Source organism: Capricornis sumatraensis, chromosome 3, assembly GCF_032405125.1.
Source record: "Capricornis sumatraensis isolate serow.1 chromosome 3, serow.2, whole genome shotgun sequence".
Classification (NCBI taxonomy): domain Eukaryota; kingdom Metazoa; phylum Chordata; class Mammalia; order Artiodactyla; family Bovidae; genus Capricornis; species Capricornis sumatraensis.
The window spans coordinates 34,429,075-34,446,938 of NC_091071.1; the positions used below are offsets into that span (position 1 = coordinate 34,429,075).

The 17,864-nt window shown below is 54.2% G+C and overlaps 1 protein-coding gene across 1 annotated transcript in view; it reads left to right on the plus strand.

Annotated features, from left to right (window-relative positions):
* Positions 1-2,029: 2,029 nt before the first annotated feature.
* The window catches only part of USP7 (ubiquitin specific peptidase 7), a 54,845-nt gene continuing 39,010 nt past the window's right edge, over positions 2,030-17,864 (plus strand). The window contains exon 1 of the mRNA XM_068966887.1: positions 2,030-2,150. Within this exon, the coding sequence (XP_068822988.1) occupies positions 2,069-2,150 (82 nt within the window). The 5' untranslated portion in view covers positions 2,030-2,068. The remainder of the gene's footprint in view (positions 2,151-17,864) is intronic.

Consider the following 17,864-nt stretch of genomic DNA (forward strand, 5'->3'; position numbering starts at 1 on the left):
TTAATTCCCGGGTTGGTTCTGAACCCAGTGATGAAGATAAGGTTGGCCAGTGTGGAACCCGATAAGCACCATTATCATTGCCTGCCACCCCTTCCGCCAGAGCGGTCCGGTCTGCCCTCCCCCAAGTGAGAAGGGTTCATTTGCATCTGAGAACCGTTCATTAGCATTTGTGTGAATAACAACACCTCTTCCTAATCTGGGGGGTGATGCTGGGGCTGGACTGATTCGTCGTGAAGTGTCTCCTTCCCTCTTGAATGTCACTGCTTGGGTCCAGCAAGAAATTCACCGGTGGGAAATGCTTGAGGGGTGGGAGGTGGCGGGGGGCTGGATCTCATCACATTTGAATCATACATTCATTCAACAAATATGTATCTGAGTACTTGCTCTGTCTCAGGGCGCTTGGGATACCACAGAGAACAAAACATTCTTTTCCCGCTAGGGAGACGGACAGTGAATCAAGTAGAGAAAAGAGGAGAAAAACGCAGGGACAGGAGATGAGCAGATAGAAAATCTTCCTGGTCATTTGAGGACAAAATTATATTCTCCCTGGAGACGGTCACTAACAGATACAGTAGAGACGCAGAGATGTACCTATCCTTCTCCACTCCCTTCTTCATCCACACTGCCTTGGATCTCATCAGAAAGTTGAGACCCCAATCGCCGGTCTCCCAAGTAATGGGAAGGAGGCAGGCCCTAAAGGATCTCAGCCAGATTGGGTTGATGTGAAGGGAATCAATTATTGCCAGATCAAGAGGTACTTTGACTGGTTTTGAGGGGACCAAAACCTGGTTTCTGGTTTGGGCTACAGTGAGAAAAGTTCTCGCACAGCGCGGTACTGGGTTGAATGAATTACACATCTGTTTTCAAAGAGGTAAAATAATCATCACCAGGGCCAGCAAGGGCTGACCAGCGCCGGCCGCTCGCTCCGATCGGGCCGTCTTCTGCCGAGTCCCCGGACGTCTTCAGCCAACCCTCCCGCGGTCACCGGGCCCCGGGCAGGGTTTCGGCCCCTGCATCCCCCGCCTCCCTCCCCGGACGGCCCTGGGGCTTCCTGGGTTGACCACACTCCCTGCCCGGCACCTGCCGGGGCCACTCGCCCCGCTAGGGCTGGGGACCCCGGGCGCGCACGCCGGGGCTGGGCCGCGAGGCTCCGGGGCGGGCCCCTCCTGTCGGGAGAGGCCGAGGCGGGCGGCGCGGGGCGCCGAGCCGCTGCGCTGAGGGCCGCGAGCGGGCGGGCAGGCGGACCCAGGCGGCGGCGGCGGCAGCGGGCTGGCCGCGCCCCGCTCCGCCTCCCCGCTCCGCCCTCCGGCGCGGCGCCCGCCCGCCCGCTTGCTGCGCCGCCCGCCCGCCCGCTCTCGTCGCTCGCAAGCTCGCTCTCGGGCCCCCCATGCGGATGTGACATTTCACGCCGCCGCCATTTTGAGAGCGAGCCGAGCCGAGCCGAGCCGCCGGGCGCCGCGTCCGCTGCCGGAGCCCCGACGACGACGCCGAGAAGGCGGAGGCCGCAGCGCCCCGAGCGCGGCCGGCCCGTCGCCCGCCCGCGCCGCCGCCGCCGCCGCCGCTCCCGCCGGCCCCCGGCCCCGCAGGCCCGCCGCGGCCGGCCAGGCCTCCCGCCCGCCGCGCCCGGCCCGAGGCGGGGCTGACTCCGCGGCCCCCGCCCGGCCGCCCTCCGCCCCCGGCCGGCCCGCGGCCCCGCAGCCCCGGCCCCGGCGGCGGGAGGCGGGCCCCGCGGCGGCGGCGGCGGCGGCGGGAGCGGCGGCTGAGGCGGCGGCGGCCGCAGCAGCGAGCGACGAGGCCGCCCGGCCCGACCCGCCGCCCGGCCGCCCGCCTCGGCGCCGAGATTGGGCGAATCGCGAGCAAGTACGTGCGCGTCTCCCTGCCTCCGCCGCCGCCCGCCGTGGGCCGCCCCGGGGCCGCCGCCGCCGACGACGCGCGCGAGGAGGAGGAGGAGGCCGCCCCGCCGCCGCCGCCGCCGCCGCCGCCGCCCCGGCTCGCCGCCGCCGCCGCCCGCCCGCCGGGCCCGCAGCCCCGGCCCCCGGCCGCAGGCGAGGCCCAGGCCGCGGCCGACATGAACCACCAGCAGCAGCAGCAGCAGCAGCAGAAAGCGGGCGAGCAGCAGCTCAGCGAGCCCGAGGACATGGAGATGGAAGGTGAGGCCCCGTGGGCCGGCTGCGGCGGGGGCCGGGGGGCGCCTTCCATTGTGGCCGGGGCGCGGGGGGGGGGGGGCGGAGAGCCGCGGGAGCCACGCGAGGGGCTCGCCATCTTTACGCAGGCCCCGGGCGGCCCGCGGGCCTCGGCCCGGCTGCCCCGGCCCGGGCGAGGCTGCACCGTCATGCCGGGGGCCTGGCGGGCGGGGGGCGGGCGGCGTGCGCCCCCCCTCCCCCGCGCCTCCCCGCCCGCTGCATTGTCCGGCCCGCGGGGCCCCCCGGCCGCCTTCCTCGCCTGCACAAAGCGCCCGGAGCCCCCCGAGTTGTAAAGGAGGGCGCTCCGGGCCCGGCCGCGGAGGGACGCGGGCGCTTGCGGGCTCTGCGGTGCGCCCCGGGTGGGGAAGCCGGGCTCCGGGGAGCTGTGTCCCCCACGGCCCCGGTGGGGCGTCGTGTGGTTTCCCCCGCTTACGCTCTGGAAACGAGATCTCCGTGGGTTCTGGGGCTCGGGCCGCACCTGCTCGCGCGCGCGCTCTCTCCCTCGGAGAGCTCACCGGGGGCGAAGCGGGGCGCCCCGCCCCGACCTCTACCCACTCTCACCCCCTCACCCCGATCGCTCCGTAGCAACACTTGCTGGCCTCGGGCTTGGTTTGGAAACACCTGCAAGGGGCGTAGAGGTTCGCAGCCTCTGGACGGGCCCAGGATTCGGAACCGGGCGCGCTCTTCCTTTCCGAGTTAAGCCGTTTTGCGGGGAGTTAGGTAACCTGGCTGTTGGCGGTGCCTCCGGCCAGGTATGCGTTTGAAACTACGTGACCCCCCCCCGCCCCCCCGCCACATACACACACCCCAACACACACACCCTTCTCCCCAGCCTACGACTCCTTACTTCCGAATTCAACCTGACTTCAAAGGTAACTTAATTTTCTGCTTAGGTGCCGGCAGTTTTTCAGAGTACCCAGCTTTGAGATGATTGCAAGGGCTTGGTAATAGATGTTTGATGTAGAGGGTCTGGACAGGAAAGGGTCTTGCTTGAGCTTACATAGCGCAATCAGTGCTGGTGGTTCGAAGGCTCGTGGCCTAAGTGCTTGAAAGGGCAAAGTGTAAGAAGTATTCAGAGAGGGTCCTTAGCTGTTTCGAGAGGGGGACAGACAGGCAGGAGTCAAAAAGAGGGCTTCTGAATGAAGGGGGTAATTGAATGAGCTGTACTTACGTTGCTTTTAGCCAGAGATTTTGAGCTGCGGAAATGAACAGGGTCGGTAAGGAAGTGTTCCTACAGTGGGGTGCTGCACCCTGGTTGGTGGGAACTCTCACCATGACTGGTACTCCTGTGAATAACAAGGGGCGGCCAGCAATTGAATGTGCCCTGAAAAAAATTGGCCTACAGGATGGCAGAAGGCAAAGTGGTGGGGAGTCCGGCAGAAAGCACTTCCCACCGGGATTTCAGTGGCCACTAATGCGGGACAGGGCAGCCCATCCATGGCCAGGCTGGTGCTGTATCTTCTGACCCCAGCAAGGCAATAACTTCATAGAGCTTTTGTCGTGTGTCTTTAAGCCAACTAGCCAGAGGAGTACATTGCCCGGGAGGATTTTGAATATTAAAAAAGAGGTTGTTTTTTAGTGTTCTTTTTAAGTATCATCCAGTCAAGACAAAAACCCAGTAGTTATGTTGTCGTAGCACTTTTTAAAGTGTTTTGAACAGGAACGAGAGCTGATCAGCATGGCCCCCACTGCAGAGCAGATTTCTGGTGTAGAGCTGCGTCTCTGGGGAAGTAGTCATGTCCACAAGTTTCAAGGGCTTTTTTCTAAGATCAGAGAGTGTTGAGTGGGGAAGAATTGTCAGAAGTCATGCCTGCTTTTAAGACTACTTTATTTTCTCAAGGTGTTTTTGGTTCTTATATCCAGGTTTGCGTTGGGAAAGTCGCCCATATAATCACTGATCTGCAAATTTACTGCCATTTCAAACTGGATTGCAGAGGTTGTAGTTTATTACTACTCATTCCATAAACTTAAAAGTCTTGTTTTTTTCAAGTGGGTCTCTGTCCTGGGTTTATTTTCCAGAAGGTACCTTGTCTTTGTAGGGCTTATGGTCGACACCTTGTCCTGGTAGGCTTATCACTGTTGACCCCCTGTGAGCGCGTACAGGTGAGACAGTCTCCCCTATCTCAGGCAATCTCTGTCAGCCTTTCTTAAGCCTTCCCACTCCTCAAGTGTTGTGCTTGGTTTATATATTGTACTTTAGGGTCAGTAAGAGCTAAACAGTCCTTCCTATTAAAAAGGGAGAAGGGTGGGGTTGTAGTGATCCACTGTGCGTGGCTTCATAAGCCAGGCTCTGCGAATGACTCGCACCTGTTTGGTGTTCGCCTTGGTTCCCATAGACTCAGCAGCTGAAAGCTGTCAGGGCTCTGATCAGCTTGAGGAGCTCTGCCTTTGAGGAGCATTGCTTCCCACTGCCCCTAGGCAGGGTGGTTTCAGAGGAGCCGGAGAGGCTGGTTAGATTGGCGCTTTCCCCCTATCAACAGGTTAATGGGGTCTCCTTCTGCTCTACTGTTCACTGACTCTGCACAGCCTTTGTATGTCTGCTGGAGAAAAACTGCTCAGGCCAAGTTATTTTTAAAATGTCTTGTTTTGAGCAGTTGGGAAAGTTCGGAAGGGCAGCGAGGGAAAAGATGGGGCGGGTATGGTGGCAGTTCATTGGGGTTGAGACCACATGCTTCCTTCCTGTGAGGCCTGTGCACGTTTTCAGGTTGGGAGGCAAATAGCATCGTTGAGGTGTAGCCTCCGTCAGGGCCTGGCCAGGAATGAATTTGCTCGGCAGTTTATTTACCCTCCAACTCAGAGGTAGTGCAGGCCAGGGGGCTGCGTGAGGGCCCCGCACTGGCCAGTGCCCCCTGGAGTACTTGAGAAGTGATAATCAGGGCTGTTCATGCCCCCTCGGAGTCAACAGGAAGTTTCCCCGAGGCCTCCTTTCTGCTGCTCTGGGCTGGCTGGGACCAGAGTCAGTACCTCCATGTCTGTTCCTTGATGTGATTCTGCTGCCCGTGTGAGCAGTCTGAGTGTCATCTTTGAGACTAATGGGGACAGACAGTTTCATTTTGTACTTTTGTACAACGCTCAGACCATTGCTATCAGGACACCAAGGTGGGAGCAAATGAATGAGTGTGGTCTGCCATTTCTGAAAAGAATTCGTCACTGACTTCTGTGTCTTTTTGTTTGGGGTGCCCCAGTGGTGGATTTCTTTTTCTTTCAAACCTGTGTGGGTAGATTTCAGAGAGTTTCAAGTTACTTTTCTGCTGAAGCAGGTTTAGGAATATAAAGTGAGTTGTCTTGTATACGTGGATCCAAGTAGACTACACCTGGGCATTTTAGTCTATCTAAAGCATGTTTCCTTTTCAAATAGCACCGTAACAAGGCAGAAGTCAAATAATATGAGAATATAGGTTATCCTCTCACAGTAGCTTCGGTTGGTAAAAGAACTCTACGACGTGAGCATCAACTTGGAGAATCCAGGGAAAAAAAAAATGGAAGAATTTAGGCCAGACCTAGAAACATCTAACTCTGATGTGAGCCTGTCAAGTTTTGATGGGTTTGGAAGTTACTCGCCACAGGCATTTACCCTCCTGATTCTTCCAGACTGCTGACTTAAGATAAACAAAAGATTGATCAAGTTTTATCAGACATATTGGGGAAGAAATGTATACCTTCATCTTGGCTTTTTTGGGGGTGGGAGCGCAGTCAGTTTTGTGGAAAGGGAGAAAGAAGCTGTTGAGTTAACTCAAGGAAGGCAAGTGGAGTGAGACCAAGTATAGGCTTAGTGCCAGGCCCGTGTCTGAGCGTGGACTTTGCCATTTAATTGTTGTGTGACCTCAGCACGTTGCTTAAGCTCTCAGTTGTTGCATTCTGGAAAAGGAGGTTGGTGGGACCCTGCAGGGTGGTCGTGAGGGTGGAGACATAAAGCATGTGTGCAGTGCTGGGCATGGAGTGGGGTGCTGTGGCGTTCAGTCACCATGTGCTGATGGCAATAGGGTTGCACCTGGGCCAGGGACAGGCGCAGGTTAATCAGGCGTGCTGCCGCACACAGGTGGTGCTGGTTGGCATTCGTGGCTCTGCAGTAATTATATCCTAACATGGATTAGGAAGCAAACTGACCAGCCTCAGTCCAAGCAGCATTGTTTATGAATGGGCTTGATGTTCCTAAGTAGATATTTAAGGTTAATGATAGAATATTTTAAGAAAAGTGCAGGGAGCTCAGAAGGAGAGAGGATGGTGTATTTGGTGCGGTGGGGCACTGCTGGTGGCGCCTGGTCAGCCTGGGGGCCTTCTGCTGAGGGTGTTACTTGACGATTATCCAGTATCCAAAATTGACAGGGTTGCCAGTCAAGTTTGTCGCAGGGAGGCCAGGTCACAGGAGTGTCCCAACCTGGGAGTTGGCCCTGAATTCTTGTCTCTAAATCCCACATCCTGTTACCAAGCCCTTTTGGTGTTCCACCCGCCAGGCCCCTGTTGCCTCATGCGGGGACTTTGCAATAGGCCTCTTAATGTTCCCTGCTTCCTCTCTTCCCCACACGACTGCCTGGTCCCCTTCCTCATGCAGGTAGATGGCTAGTTGCCCAGGCCTACCTGATGGATCCCTGACCCGGTTTGTGCTTCAGGCTCCGAGCGCGCGCACACACCTGCACAGCAAAGGGTTCAGCCATGGCTTTCAGGCCCTACTCTTGCATGGGTAGTGTCTGCCTCTCCTTGACTGCACACAGCACAGAGACCCCAGGAAAGAGGCTCAGAAGCCCTTCATTCATTTTCTCAAACTTGTCTGGTGGTCTCAGGCACTAGCCTTGCATAAGAGCCGTGTCTTTGACCTGTGGGCTTGCCACTGTATCCTCATCTTCCCCACCCCGGGACCGTTCCTTTTCTGTTAAGTGTTTCTGTGGGAGACACTCATTCAGGAAACGGCAACCCAAAGGCAAAACAGTAGTACCGGAGGTGGCTGGCTGGCCAAGTCGGTGTGAAAGAGAATGCCGAAGCCATAAACCAATTTCGCTTTGATAGCTGCTAATTCAGTTTTATTGCTTTTAACGTTCAGTTGCTTCGATTGGCATTTTTGATCCTTTTGCCAGGAAAAAGTCCTTTTCCACACACAGGGCATCAGTGAACCTTAATGATGTTTCCTTTTGAATATTTTTGAGTTTGTTATTGTTTCTGGTTTTTTGCCTGAGTAGTTCGTAGCCTGGCTGCTTCTTGATTTCCAAGGCAAAGGAACTTTGGAGACTGGAGTTGTAACACGGTATTTCTTGACATGTACTATGACAGTTAAATGTTAAAATGTCACCTGCTTCACAGACTTCTTGTTCTGAACTAATTTGGACTTAGGAAAGTTGGAGGAAGCAGGATTTTTAAGTGTCAGGCGTAGGCAAGAAAGTCAGTTATGCCATTTTGGTAGTAAGTTAACACACGACTCGGCTAATGAGAAGTCACATGTGTTGAAACCCTCTTGAAGAGAAGCGGCCTGCTTCTGAGCGTTGGTGGTGTAGACTTGGAAGTTGGCAGTGGAGGTAACTGCAAAGTTTGCTGGGTAGGGAAATACACCGACCTGGATAAGAGTGAGTGCTTCCAGAACTTAAAGAAGATGCTGGTGTGAACTAGAAAGAGCCAGGGTGTGGGGATGAGGGCAAGGGGCCTCCGTGGGGTCACACCTTGGGGAGGAGAGTCATTGTCATTGGTGTTGGGCAGAGAAGACCGCCAATTGGAGGACGCACTGCCTGCGTGTGCTGGCGGGGGCTGGCGCTGCATTGCTGCCCCTTCGGCTGGGACCCGTTAGTGCGGGCACAGCTGTTAATGTTCACGGAGATGCCCGGTGTCCTTCCAGGGAGTGCAGGTCATCTGATTGACCGGGGCTTTATCTTACCAAATGTGAGTGAGCACCATGTCTGAGTCTCAGGGTGGTGGGTGGTTTGCCCTTTTTGTGTCATTTGCAGGGTTTGGGTGGACTCGGGAGTTGGTGATGGACAGGGAGGCCTGGTGTGCTGCGGTTCATGGGGTTGCAAAGAGTCGGACACGCCTGAGCGACTGAACTGGGAGCCGAAACGATAGAGAGAGGGAAGTTCCCTTCCTTGTGCGACCACGATGGTTGCACATGCTTCTCCCGCCTGGCATGGGATATTCGAAACCCAGGCCGGCCCGCCCTCCCTGGGCAAGGAATGCCAGTGACTGGTTTCCCTGAGGCCCTGCTACCGGGACGGCAGTGTCCCATGCAAGGTGCCAGCCCCGGAATATCGACCAGGGGAAGGTCTGACTTGAGCAGTGAGTTGTTAAACTGGCCTGAGCTTTGGAGAGGGGTTGTGTGAGATTGTTGGGGTGATCGGTGACGCAGAGCATGATCACATCCAGGGCGTGACTCCAGGTGTCTGGGTGGCAGTCTGACCTCTTGGCTCCCTCCCACCACCCCCTTTATGGTGCTTTCAGAAGGACTTGAGGGGGCTTTTCTCTAGGGTATATAGGCTGAGCAAACTAGGCTTATGCATCTAGAATTGCAAGTACATTTCATCAATATGACTTTGGGGAATAAATTACGTTTCAAGGCTCTTAATTGACCCGGTGCAATTGCGGTTTTCAAACAAGCACCTGTAATACTCTTCAGCCTGTTTACATGGCTAGATCTTCAGCTCCTCCTCTGAAATAGTGAAGGCAGGTAGTTTTCTTTTTCTAATTGAAGTATAGTTGGTAGTAGGTAATTTGGAAGTGCTTGCTTCTTAGAGTTGGTAGTTTGTCAGCTTGGAGGAGAAATTATTCAGTCAAAGAAATTGGGTGTGAATTGGTTAAAGACATTCCTCAATCCCTAACCTCATTTCCTCTTCTATCACCATCATAGATGGACCAGTAAGAGTTTTTCCCCGCGCATCTCAGCCTTGCCCTCCTGTCTTTAGCTTGTGCAGGCAGAGGCAGAGCAGATGGGGCTGGCGTGCCTGGCCCGCAGGATGTTCCTCAAGAAGCTGGTGGGTGAAGTTGCTGAGCTGAGCCCCATGCTTTGGGCAGTCCCCCTCCTCACACAGCTCTGTGTGATGTCCAGCCCGCGCTAGCCAGAGGGCTCCTCCTCTTTCTGAAGCACTCCAAGTCTCCTGCTGCTACTGATGAGGACAGATTAAACCTGTTTTCCTCCCAAGACCCGTACTGCTGGAGAAGGCCACTCGGGGTCTTGGGAGCAGGAGAGAGGATGCTCAGGGTGTCACCTGCACTGTGCAGTAAGGTGGCCACTGGCCACACGGTGGCAGTTGCAGTCCTTAACTGACCAGCCACGCTGCAGGGGTTCAGTTGCCGCCCGTGGCCAACGCTGCCACCCGGGACTGAGCAGATGCAGCATGTGTCCATCGTGCAGAAAGTGTTTGTGGTCAGAGCTCACCTAAACAGTCTGGCTGGAACCTTAGCTAGTGGTGTTTCTGGTGGCATTAGTGTCACATTGAGTGTTGGAAAGATACAGTGTGTCCTGGAAAAGCTAAATGAAAATGAGTGAATAAATAGTTCCTGGGCAAATGCTACAGAGCAGGCTTTCTTCGGGTATTTGTGGTGAAGATCGTGTTTTGTCTTTTTTAAATTTCCAGTCCACTTGTGGACAGTTTCTTTCTGTGTTTTGTAAGCAATACAGGGTAAACAAATTATTTAAGAAATGAAATTAAAACCCACATACAGAATGCATACCCCACGTTATTACTACATTAAAGTCACATTTCAGCAGTTATCACTTAGAACAAACGCATAGGAAGAAAGACTGGCAGAAGTTATATATGTTCAATGAAAGTGTGTAGAGGCCATTAGTATGCGGAGCTGTGCTGTGCCCCTGTGACTTTGTCATGGCCCTCTGGAACCTAAACAGTTTTGTGTGAGATAGCAGTTCCCCATAGTAAAAGCTTCCTTGCACACTTGGGAGGAATGCCACATATACGACTGGTCTTTTTTGTGTGTTTGTTTTGTTTCTGACAATTTTGGCTGTGCTGGGTCTTTGTCTGCCTTGCTGTACGGGCTTTTCTCTGGCTGTGGCGTGTTGGGCCTGCTCTCTAGTTGCAGGTTTTCAGGATTCTCACTGTGGTAGCTTCTCTTGGTGAGTGCAGGTCCAGGGCGCTTGGCCTTCAGTAGTTGCAGCACGTGGGCTCAGTTGGGACTTGCAGGCTCCAGAGCACAGGCTTGATAGTTGGGGCGCACGGACTTGGTTGCTCCTCCATGTGTGGGATCTTCCTGGTCCAGGGATATAGAACCTGTGTCTCCTGCGTTGGCAGGCGGATTCTTTACCGTTGAACCACCAGGGAAGCCCACTGACTAGCTTTCAAAGTAACAAGTAATATTGGTCCTATTTGTTTGGGGGACGTCCTTGCTCCTCGTGGAGCATGTTGATTCCGGCCATCTCGGTATCTGTTTTACCAGCAGTAAATAGTATGCACGTGAGTCCAGGGCTGCAAAGGTGTGCGTTGGGAGCCACGTAGGACACATGACTCCACGCTCCAGTTTGACGGCGGGTAAACTGGCCCGTGCTCGGATGTGGCAGGAAAGTCAAGTCGCTGCTAAGTCTCCTCCCTTGCTCCTCGTTTCGGTGAGGCCCGAAGACGGCACCAGCCCGCAGGCTCCTGCAGAGGCGCCCTTGGTCCTCCCCACCCTGCTTTTTGCTGGGTCTCTCCGAGCACCAGGCCTGCTCCTGACTCCGCCGCACCCTGAGCCTGCTGCAGGGCTTCTGTCCTCAGATAGAAGACCCTCCCAACTGGCGGTGCTGTGCTGGCTGCTCCCTGCACTTAGTGAGGGCTCCTGGTGAACATGTGCAGGGAGGGCTGGCCTAAAGGGGTGGGTCAGTGGAAGCGTGAGGGTGTTGTGCTCAGAGGCGGGAGGTGGCGAACAGCACCATGGCCTTGGGACCTAGCAGGAGAGGATCTGTGGCCCCAGAATCGTGCCCCACAGAGGTCTGTCCTGATCCCCTGGAAGCTGTGACCACTACTGCCTGACAGGGTGCTTCACAGGTGTGATTAAGTTCAGGATCCCTGCATGGGGAGATGTTGTTCAGTCACTGAGTTGTGTCCGACTCTCTGCCACCCCATGGACTGCAGCACGCCAGGCCTGCCTGTCCACCATCTCTCGGAGTTTGCGCAGACTCATGTCCATTGAGTCCGTGAGGCCATCCAACCATCTCACCCTCTGTCGCCCCCTTCTCCTCCTGCCGTGTTTCTTTCCTGGCATCAGGGTTTTTTTCCAAGGAGCTGATTCTTCGCATCAGGTGGCCAAAGCATTGGAGCTTCTGCTTCAGCCCTTCCAGTGAATATTCAGGGTTGATTTCCTTTGGCGTTGAGTGGGTGGGGAGGTGATCCAGGGTTATCCAGGAGGCCCCAGCGTAATCTCAGGGCCCTCCTTCCCCTGAGAAAGAGGCTCGATGTGACATGATGTGAGAGGCCGGTGCTAGCTTGAGGATGGATGAGGAACCCAGGAGATGACCAGGAAGCAGGTCCCGCGTCCAGAAGGAACCCTGCCCTGTGGACACATTGATTGGAGCCCAGGGCGGCCCGTTGTGGACTTCTGACCTCCAAAGCTGAAAGGATAAATGTGTGGTGTTTAAGCCAGTGAGACTGTAGTGATGTGTTGAGCTGCCAGGAAACGGGTCAGGGTCCAGGGAGTGGATGAGATGCGGCAGGCAGGCGTCCGGGAACCTGCACAGAGGCTGGGAGAGTGTGGCCGCCCCTCCCAGGGCCAGGCTGCTGGACACCAGGGCTGTGCCCGCGTCTGCTCGTTGGCTCCTTCCCACAGCTCTGATGTAGAGGCAGCAGCATCCCCATTTCACCCCTGAGCAAAACAGAGGTGCTGAGCATGCTCCACAGCCTACCAGGGCTTGGTGGCAGTGGCAGGCTTTAAATCAGGCCAGCCAGTGGCACAGAAATTTGCGTCTCGTCACACTCAGCAGACACTTGGTTGTGATGTCGTGGTCAGCCCCCTGCTGCCCTCTCCAACGGTTCCTGTCTCCCCGCCCAAAGTGGCAGGCTGCAGGTGGGCTCCTTAGTCGGAAGGCTTTTGTGTGGTTCACCACATGCTTTGAATGTGGAAGGCAGCTCACTGCAGAGTCAGCCGGGGCCGCCTTCTGCTCGAGCACGTGGATGTGGTGGGTGGCAGAGGGAGACTCGAGGTGTGTCTGAAGGTAGAAACCTGCTCTCCTCACTGAGTCAGGTCCTCAGTAATGTGAGCCTGAGCCGAAGTGCATCACCCCAAACAAACCGTTCAGGGCTCTGGCTGTCTGGAGAGATTTAAACTTGAGAAGGCGGGGAGCCTTGTCCGCCAGGGCTCAGGGCGAAAACCCCAGCTCTGCGGAGCCACAGGTTGGAGCCCCTGAGGCCGCTCGTCCACGCCGGTCCTCCGGTCAGCTCACCCACACAGCCCTGCCTCTGCTCGTGAGCAGACGAGGCTCCTCCAGCCACGCAGATGGCACCAGCCCGGCTGTCCCCCGGCTCTGTCTCCAAGCCCCAGCCACCTGCATTCATCTCCTCAGTGCCGCCTGAACCATCTGTTTCTTAAGGCAGCAGCTTTCACCAGGTGGAAAGAAGACAGGGTTGGAAGGGCCAGAGCCGGGTTCCTCAGCCGGCAGGGGCTGAGAGGCCAGCCAGTCCCCTCACTCCTGACATCCAACTAGCAGTGTGGGGGCGTATCCTGAATGTCCTCCTCCTGGGCCTCTCTTCCTGACAGTTTTAAAGGTTTAAAACAAGATAGATACATACCTACTGCTAATATGTTGACCGCTGGGTTGGCCAAATTGCGACCTTCAAGCACATGGTTTGGGGGTTGTCTGGAGAAGATGGAGGTAAGCGAGGTAACTCAGGGGCATCCTCGTTAAGACCCAGAACACAAATGATCTGTTGAGGTGACTTGTTTCGCCTAAAGGTGTGCGGCGGGCAGTGACCCAGACACTGCCCCTCGGGGTCCGGATTGGTGGTAGCCGTGGACTCCTGCCGGACGCCCAGGTGATGGACATGGTGATGTTACAGGCAGGGTCCCCGGGAGCTGTTAACAGTCCTCAGAATTCTCCAGGTGGTCACTGCTGACGCTGAGGGCTCAGGGAAGGAGTGAGAATTACAGGTCTGAGAGTTTCCTGTGATAGCCAGTATTTTCTTGGGAATCAGAGATTATTATTTAAAATCTTAATTTCTCTTTTGATGAAGTTCAGTCCTATACTTTTTAAGGGCTGTTGTTCTTAAAATATTGCTTTCATTGTGGCTGTGTTGTTGGAGAGTTCGTGGTCATGTGATTTTGTTTTAGAGCAGACTGTGATTATTACACCCCTTACTCTAGAGGCCAAGAGACCCAAGTCTCTGGGAGGGTGAAGTGATTGAAGTCAATTCGCAGCTCCCCAGTCTCACCAGATCTGTTCAGAGCCAGGTAGCACCCGTGGCTCGCCACTTTGCAGCGGTAGATGGTCTCCATCGTCACAGACAGTTCTAGTGGCCAGTCGCTCCTCCAGATCCAGCCTGTGAGCTGGTTTTGGGAGACTGCCTTGAAGCGGATTGCTCAGAGTAACAGAAAACCAAGGATTTTCTTCTGTAGAAAACCCAGGAAGAGGCATCTCCAGACTGACTCCCCCAAGTGCCTGCTCGCCCTTCGCCTCAGATCTCTGCTTCAGGTGCTGGCCCGGGTGCTTGACACAGAGGAAGAGGGGATCATGTGTCAGCCGGAGGGGAGTCGGCGGGATCTAGACGGCCCTGGGAATGCACAGTTAATGCGGAGGGATCTAGACGGCCCCGGGAATGCACAGTTAATGCGGAGAGAGAGGGATGGCCACCACAGAGGTGCAGAGCCAGGGCTCTGAGCGGGGGGGCTAGGATGTGAGTTCCGGGGACTCGAGGCTAGAGTGGCAGAGGTTTGGCTTTGGGTAGACGGAGGCAGAGCCCTCTTTGCTTGCTGCCTGGGCACGTGGATCGCTGTCAAACCCGAGCTGTGTCTCTCTGCTCTCCCCCCCCCCCCGTTAGTCTGAGGCCAGTGACATTCCGTTCTCTCCACCGTGAGCAGCCGTTTCTACCAGATAACTGAACGCACTGCATTTTTATATTTTAGTTCCAGTAGGCCAGGAAAGGGCACCGTTTGCAGTGCAAGTTAACCTTCATTTTACCTGCTTCGTTAACTATTATAAAGGTTAGATTTGCATCTGTCTGTCTGCAAGTCTCTGAAAAAATGTCAGTAGTCACCAAAAATTTTAAAATAGCGAGTTATATTGATGATTCCCATCCATCACAATTTAAACCACCCATTTAAAGCATCCAATTTATTGTGACCGTCAGCGCAAATTTTGAACTTTTTTGTTACCCCCTAAAGAGGTCCTGTATTCAGCCCCAGGCAGCCCCCAGTCTATCCTCTCCCTGCCTGTTGTGGACATTGTGTAGCCGCCTCACACTTCGTGTGGCTTCTGGCGTCTGGCTCCTTTCGGTAGCATGAGAGGGAAGGATCAGCACGCTGTCCCTTTTTATTGCTCAATAGTGCTCCGTCCTGTGGAGCCTCGCCATGATTTGTATGGGATCAGAAGATGTGCAGGCTCTCACGATTCTGTCGTCTATAAGAGGTTTTATTCAGTGTTTTTAAAAGGGACTTGGAACTTTGTTGAGGATGTGATTCACCGCCAAATCTAATCAGCCGGGTGGTGCGGGGTGAGGGTGTATCAGAGTCAGTGGAGGGTTGTCAGCAGCCGTAGAGCCACATGGAGGCACTTATGAGGTTTCTCCCGCGCCCAGCTCTGCGAGTTGCTGACAGTCCACTGGCGCTGGCACGGGAGGCTACCTGGCCGGTGGGCTGCGAAGGAAGACGGTGGCAGGTGGGTGAGCGAGGCTGGAGCACATCCCTGTGGGCTTCTCCCCGCCTGCTGGTGCCGTCCTCACAAAGCGAAGGGGCCAGGAGGCAGACAAGCCCCCGGGCACTGGGCAGCGCGGGGCTCCTTTGCTGCACCCTCCTCATTGCTGGAGCTCCGCGGGGAGGGGCCTGGGTTGCAGGGTCGCTCAGGTGGCACACATCCACCAGGTGGCCTGGTCTCTGGGCTGTCACTGCTGAGAACCCCGGAGAGCTGCTGGGTAGGTGGGTCATATCTATCATTATTTGCCAGGTTAGAAACTAAACATTAGTTATTCATTTAGAAGTAATAAATCAGCACGTGGTAGCACATTTAATACAGTGGGGTTTTTGGCCATGCAGCACAGCGTGGGATATCAGTTCCCAGACCAGAGCCTCTGGCAGTGAAAGCACAGAGTCCTAGCCACCAGCTTGCCAGGGGACACCCACACGTGCAGGAGATGCTTTCCAAAACAAAAGTTTAATGAGGAATGGCTTCGTACATACACTTTGCAGATTCATTGTCAGACTTGATAGGAGTTAGCTGGGTTTTCATATCTGCTTTTGCTGACAGCTGCAATGTAAATTTTACTGGAGATATAAAGAAACCCCATCTCACAGAGGTATATGCTTACAGAGGGACAGCCTTGTCAGGTAATTGTGGCAGTTCGTTCATTCTGCACTACAGTTTGGTAGCAGCTTAGGTTCGTTGCAGCATGCAGTTTGAAAACTATGAGTTAACTTTTCATGCTCTATTACATTAAAACTTATTGGTTTGTCTTGAACTTTGAATGCTGCATTTCTAATACCATTCATTGGTCATTTGAAAATTCCGATTCACAGTTTGCAGACATTTTAAATGTTGGTGTATTTCATTGTGCAGTTACATTAAAAAGTCCTTAAAACATCACATTTTCATTCAGCCCACTGGTGTTAACCTAATTGGGAACAGGGTTGTAGTTAAATCTCCAGAAAGCTCATGGCACAAAGAGAGTGGTGACTTCCGATCTGTATGTTAGAGTCACCACTACTTGGCAGGTGAATATGAAAGTCACTCAGTCATGTCCAACTCTGTACAGTCCATGGAATTCTCCAGGCCAGAACATGGGAGTTGGTAGCTGTTCCCTCCTCCAGGGGATCTTCCCAACCCAGGTATCAAACCCAGGTCTTCCGCATTGCAGGCAGATTTCTTTATCAGCTGAGCCACCAGGGAAGCTCAAGAATCCTGGAGTGGGTAGCCTCTCCCTTCTCCAGGGGATCTTCCTGACCCAGGAATCAAACCAGGGTCTCCTGCATTTCAGTTGGTTTCTTTCCCAGATGAGCCACGAGGAAGCCCGCCCAGTGAAGATGGTTGGATGATAATTAGCAACTGGCAGCCGAGTTGTCCACAGCAGCTAATTCCAGGTTCAGGCAGTGTAGGGTGGTCCCCGCAATGGGAAATTGTCCTGTGGTCCCACACACACACTTAAAAATGTATAGAATGTATTTTTATGGATACCTAAAAATGTATAGGCTCCATTAAGATGAACAGATATTCTGTCAGAATTCAAGGAGAGGACAATTAAGTAGAAATAATTAGTGATTTTGAGTATTTTGCTTCCTGCTCCTTCCTCATGGCCAGCATTCACTTCCTATTCTCTTTGGGTCTTTCCTCTCACTTTCTCCATTTTCCAGTGGCTTGTGTGGAACAGTTGGAGGAACTCTGAATTTAAACATAGCTTTTGAAACAGCACACCTTATTTATGTACCCGAGTTCACTGTCTGCCCTCCCGTTTTCCTGGCTTCTGGACGTTCTCGACGCCCTCTCCCCCCAGACAGAGCGAGCTGTGCTGCAGTCATCTGTGCACACGACCGCCCGCAGGTCCTGGGTAGAAAGACCTGCATCTTTTATGCCCTGTTTTCTTTTCCCCAGTGGATAAAGTTCTGAACTCATAACCCAAGGCGGTGTTTAGAGAGTTGGTAAATCACATTCTTCTCCTCGCCCTACAGGTGCTTTTCCTTTGGTTTTACATATAGTGAAGTTGGCGGCTGCTCAGCGGCTCGGCATTGCAGCCTGGGGGCAGGTCTGTGTGTGCCCCCTGGCCCGGCGGGGCCCGGAGCAGCCCCTCACGCCGAGCTGCCCGTGTGTCTCGGTGCAGTCTTGTCATCTTGCAGAATTGTACAGCTTGTAACCTGATCAGTAGTTCGTTGCTTTTTATTGCTGGGCTCTATTCCACGGAGGGACATCTGGGTTGTCTCCAGTTTTTGGCAGTTACAAATGAAGCCACTATAAATACCCATGTTCAGGCTTTTGTGTGAACATGAGTCTTCATTTCTCTAGAGGAAGGTGTCGAGTTGTTGGGTGAGGCGTGCTCCGTGGGGAACTGCCCACCTGCTTGCTGTCCGTGTGCCTGGGTCCTCTGCACCGCCTCCTCAGCCTCGCCAGTGGTTTCATCTCAGTCGTCTTATAGGTGGCAGTCGTTTTAATTCACAGGTGTCTAATAGCTCAGGCACACATCTTTTTGTTATTTGCCATCCTTGTGCCCTCTCTCACCCATCTGCTTAAGTATTGGGCTTTCTGAAGTTCTCACTGCTGTCGTCAGGTTGGAGAGCTCTCTAAGTATTCAGGGTGAGTCCTTTGCCAGGTGATCTGCAGATATTTCCTCCCAGCCTGTAGCCTGTTTTTCCCCTTAATGGTGTCTTTACAGAAAAGTCCATTCTATCAACATTCTCTTATTGATCTTGCCTCTTGGTGGTATGTCTAACAATTCTTTGCTGGGTATCACATGATTACTTTTTAAAGTTTAACTGTTTGTCCACCTAAGGTCCATTATGAGTTAGTATTTGAAGGTGGGAGGTTGCAGTTTATTTATTTTTGCGTATGAACGTCCAACTGTTTCTTTACTGTTTGTTGAAAAGACT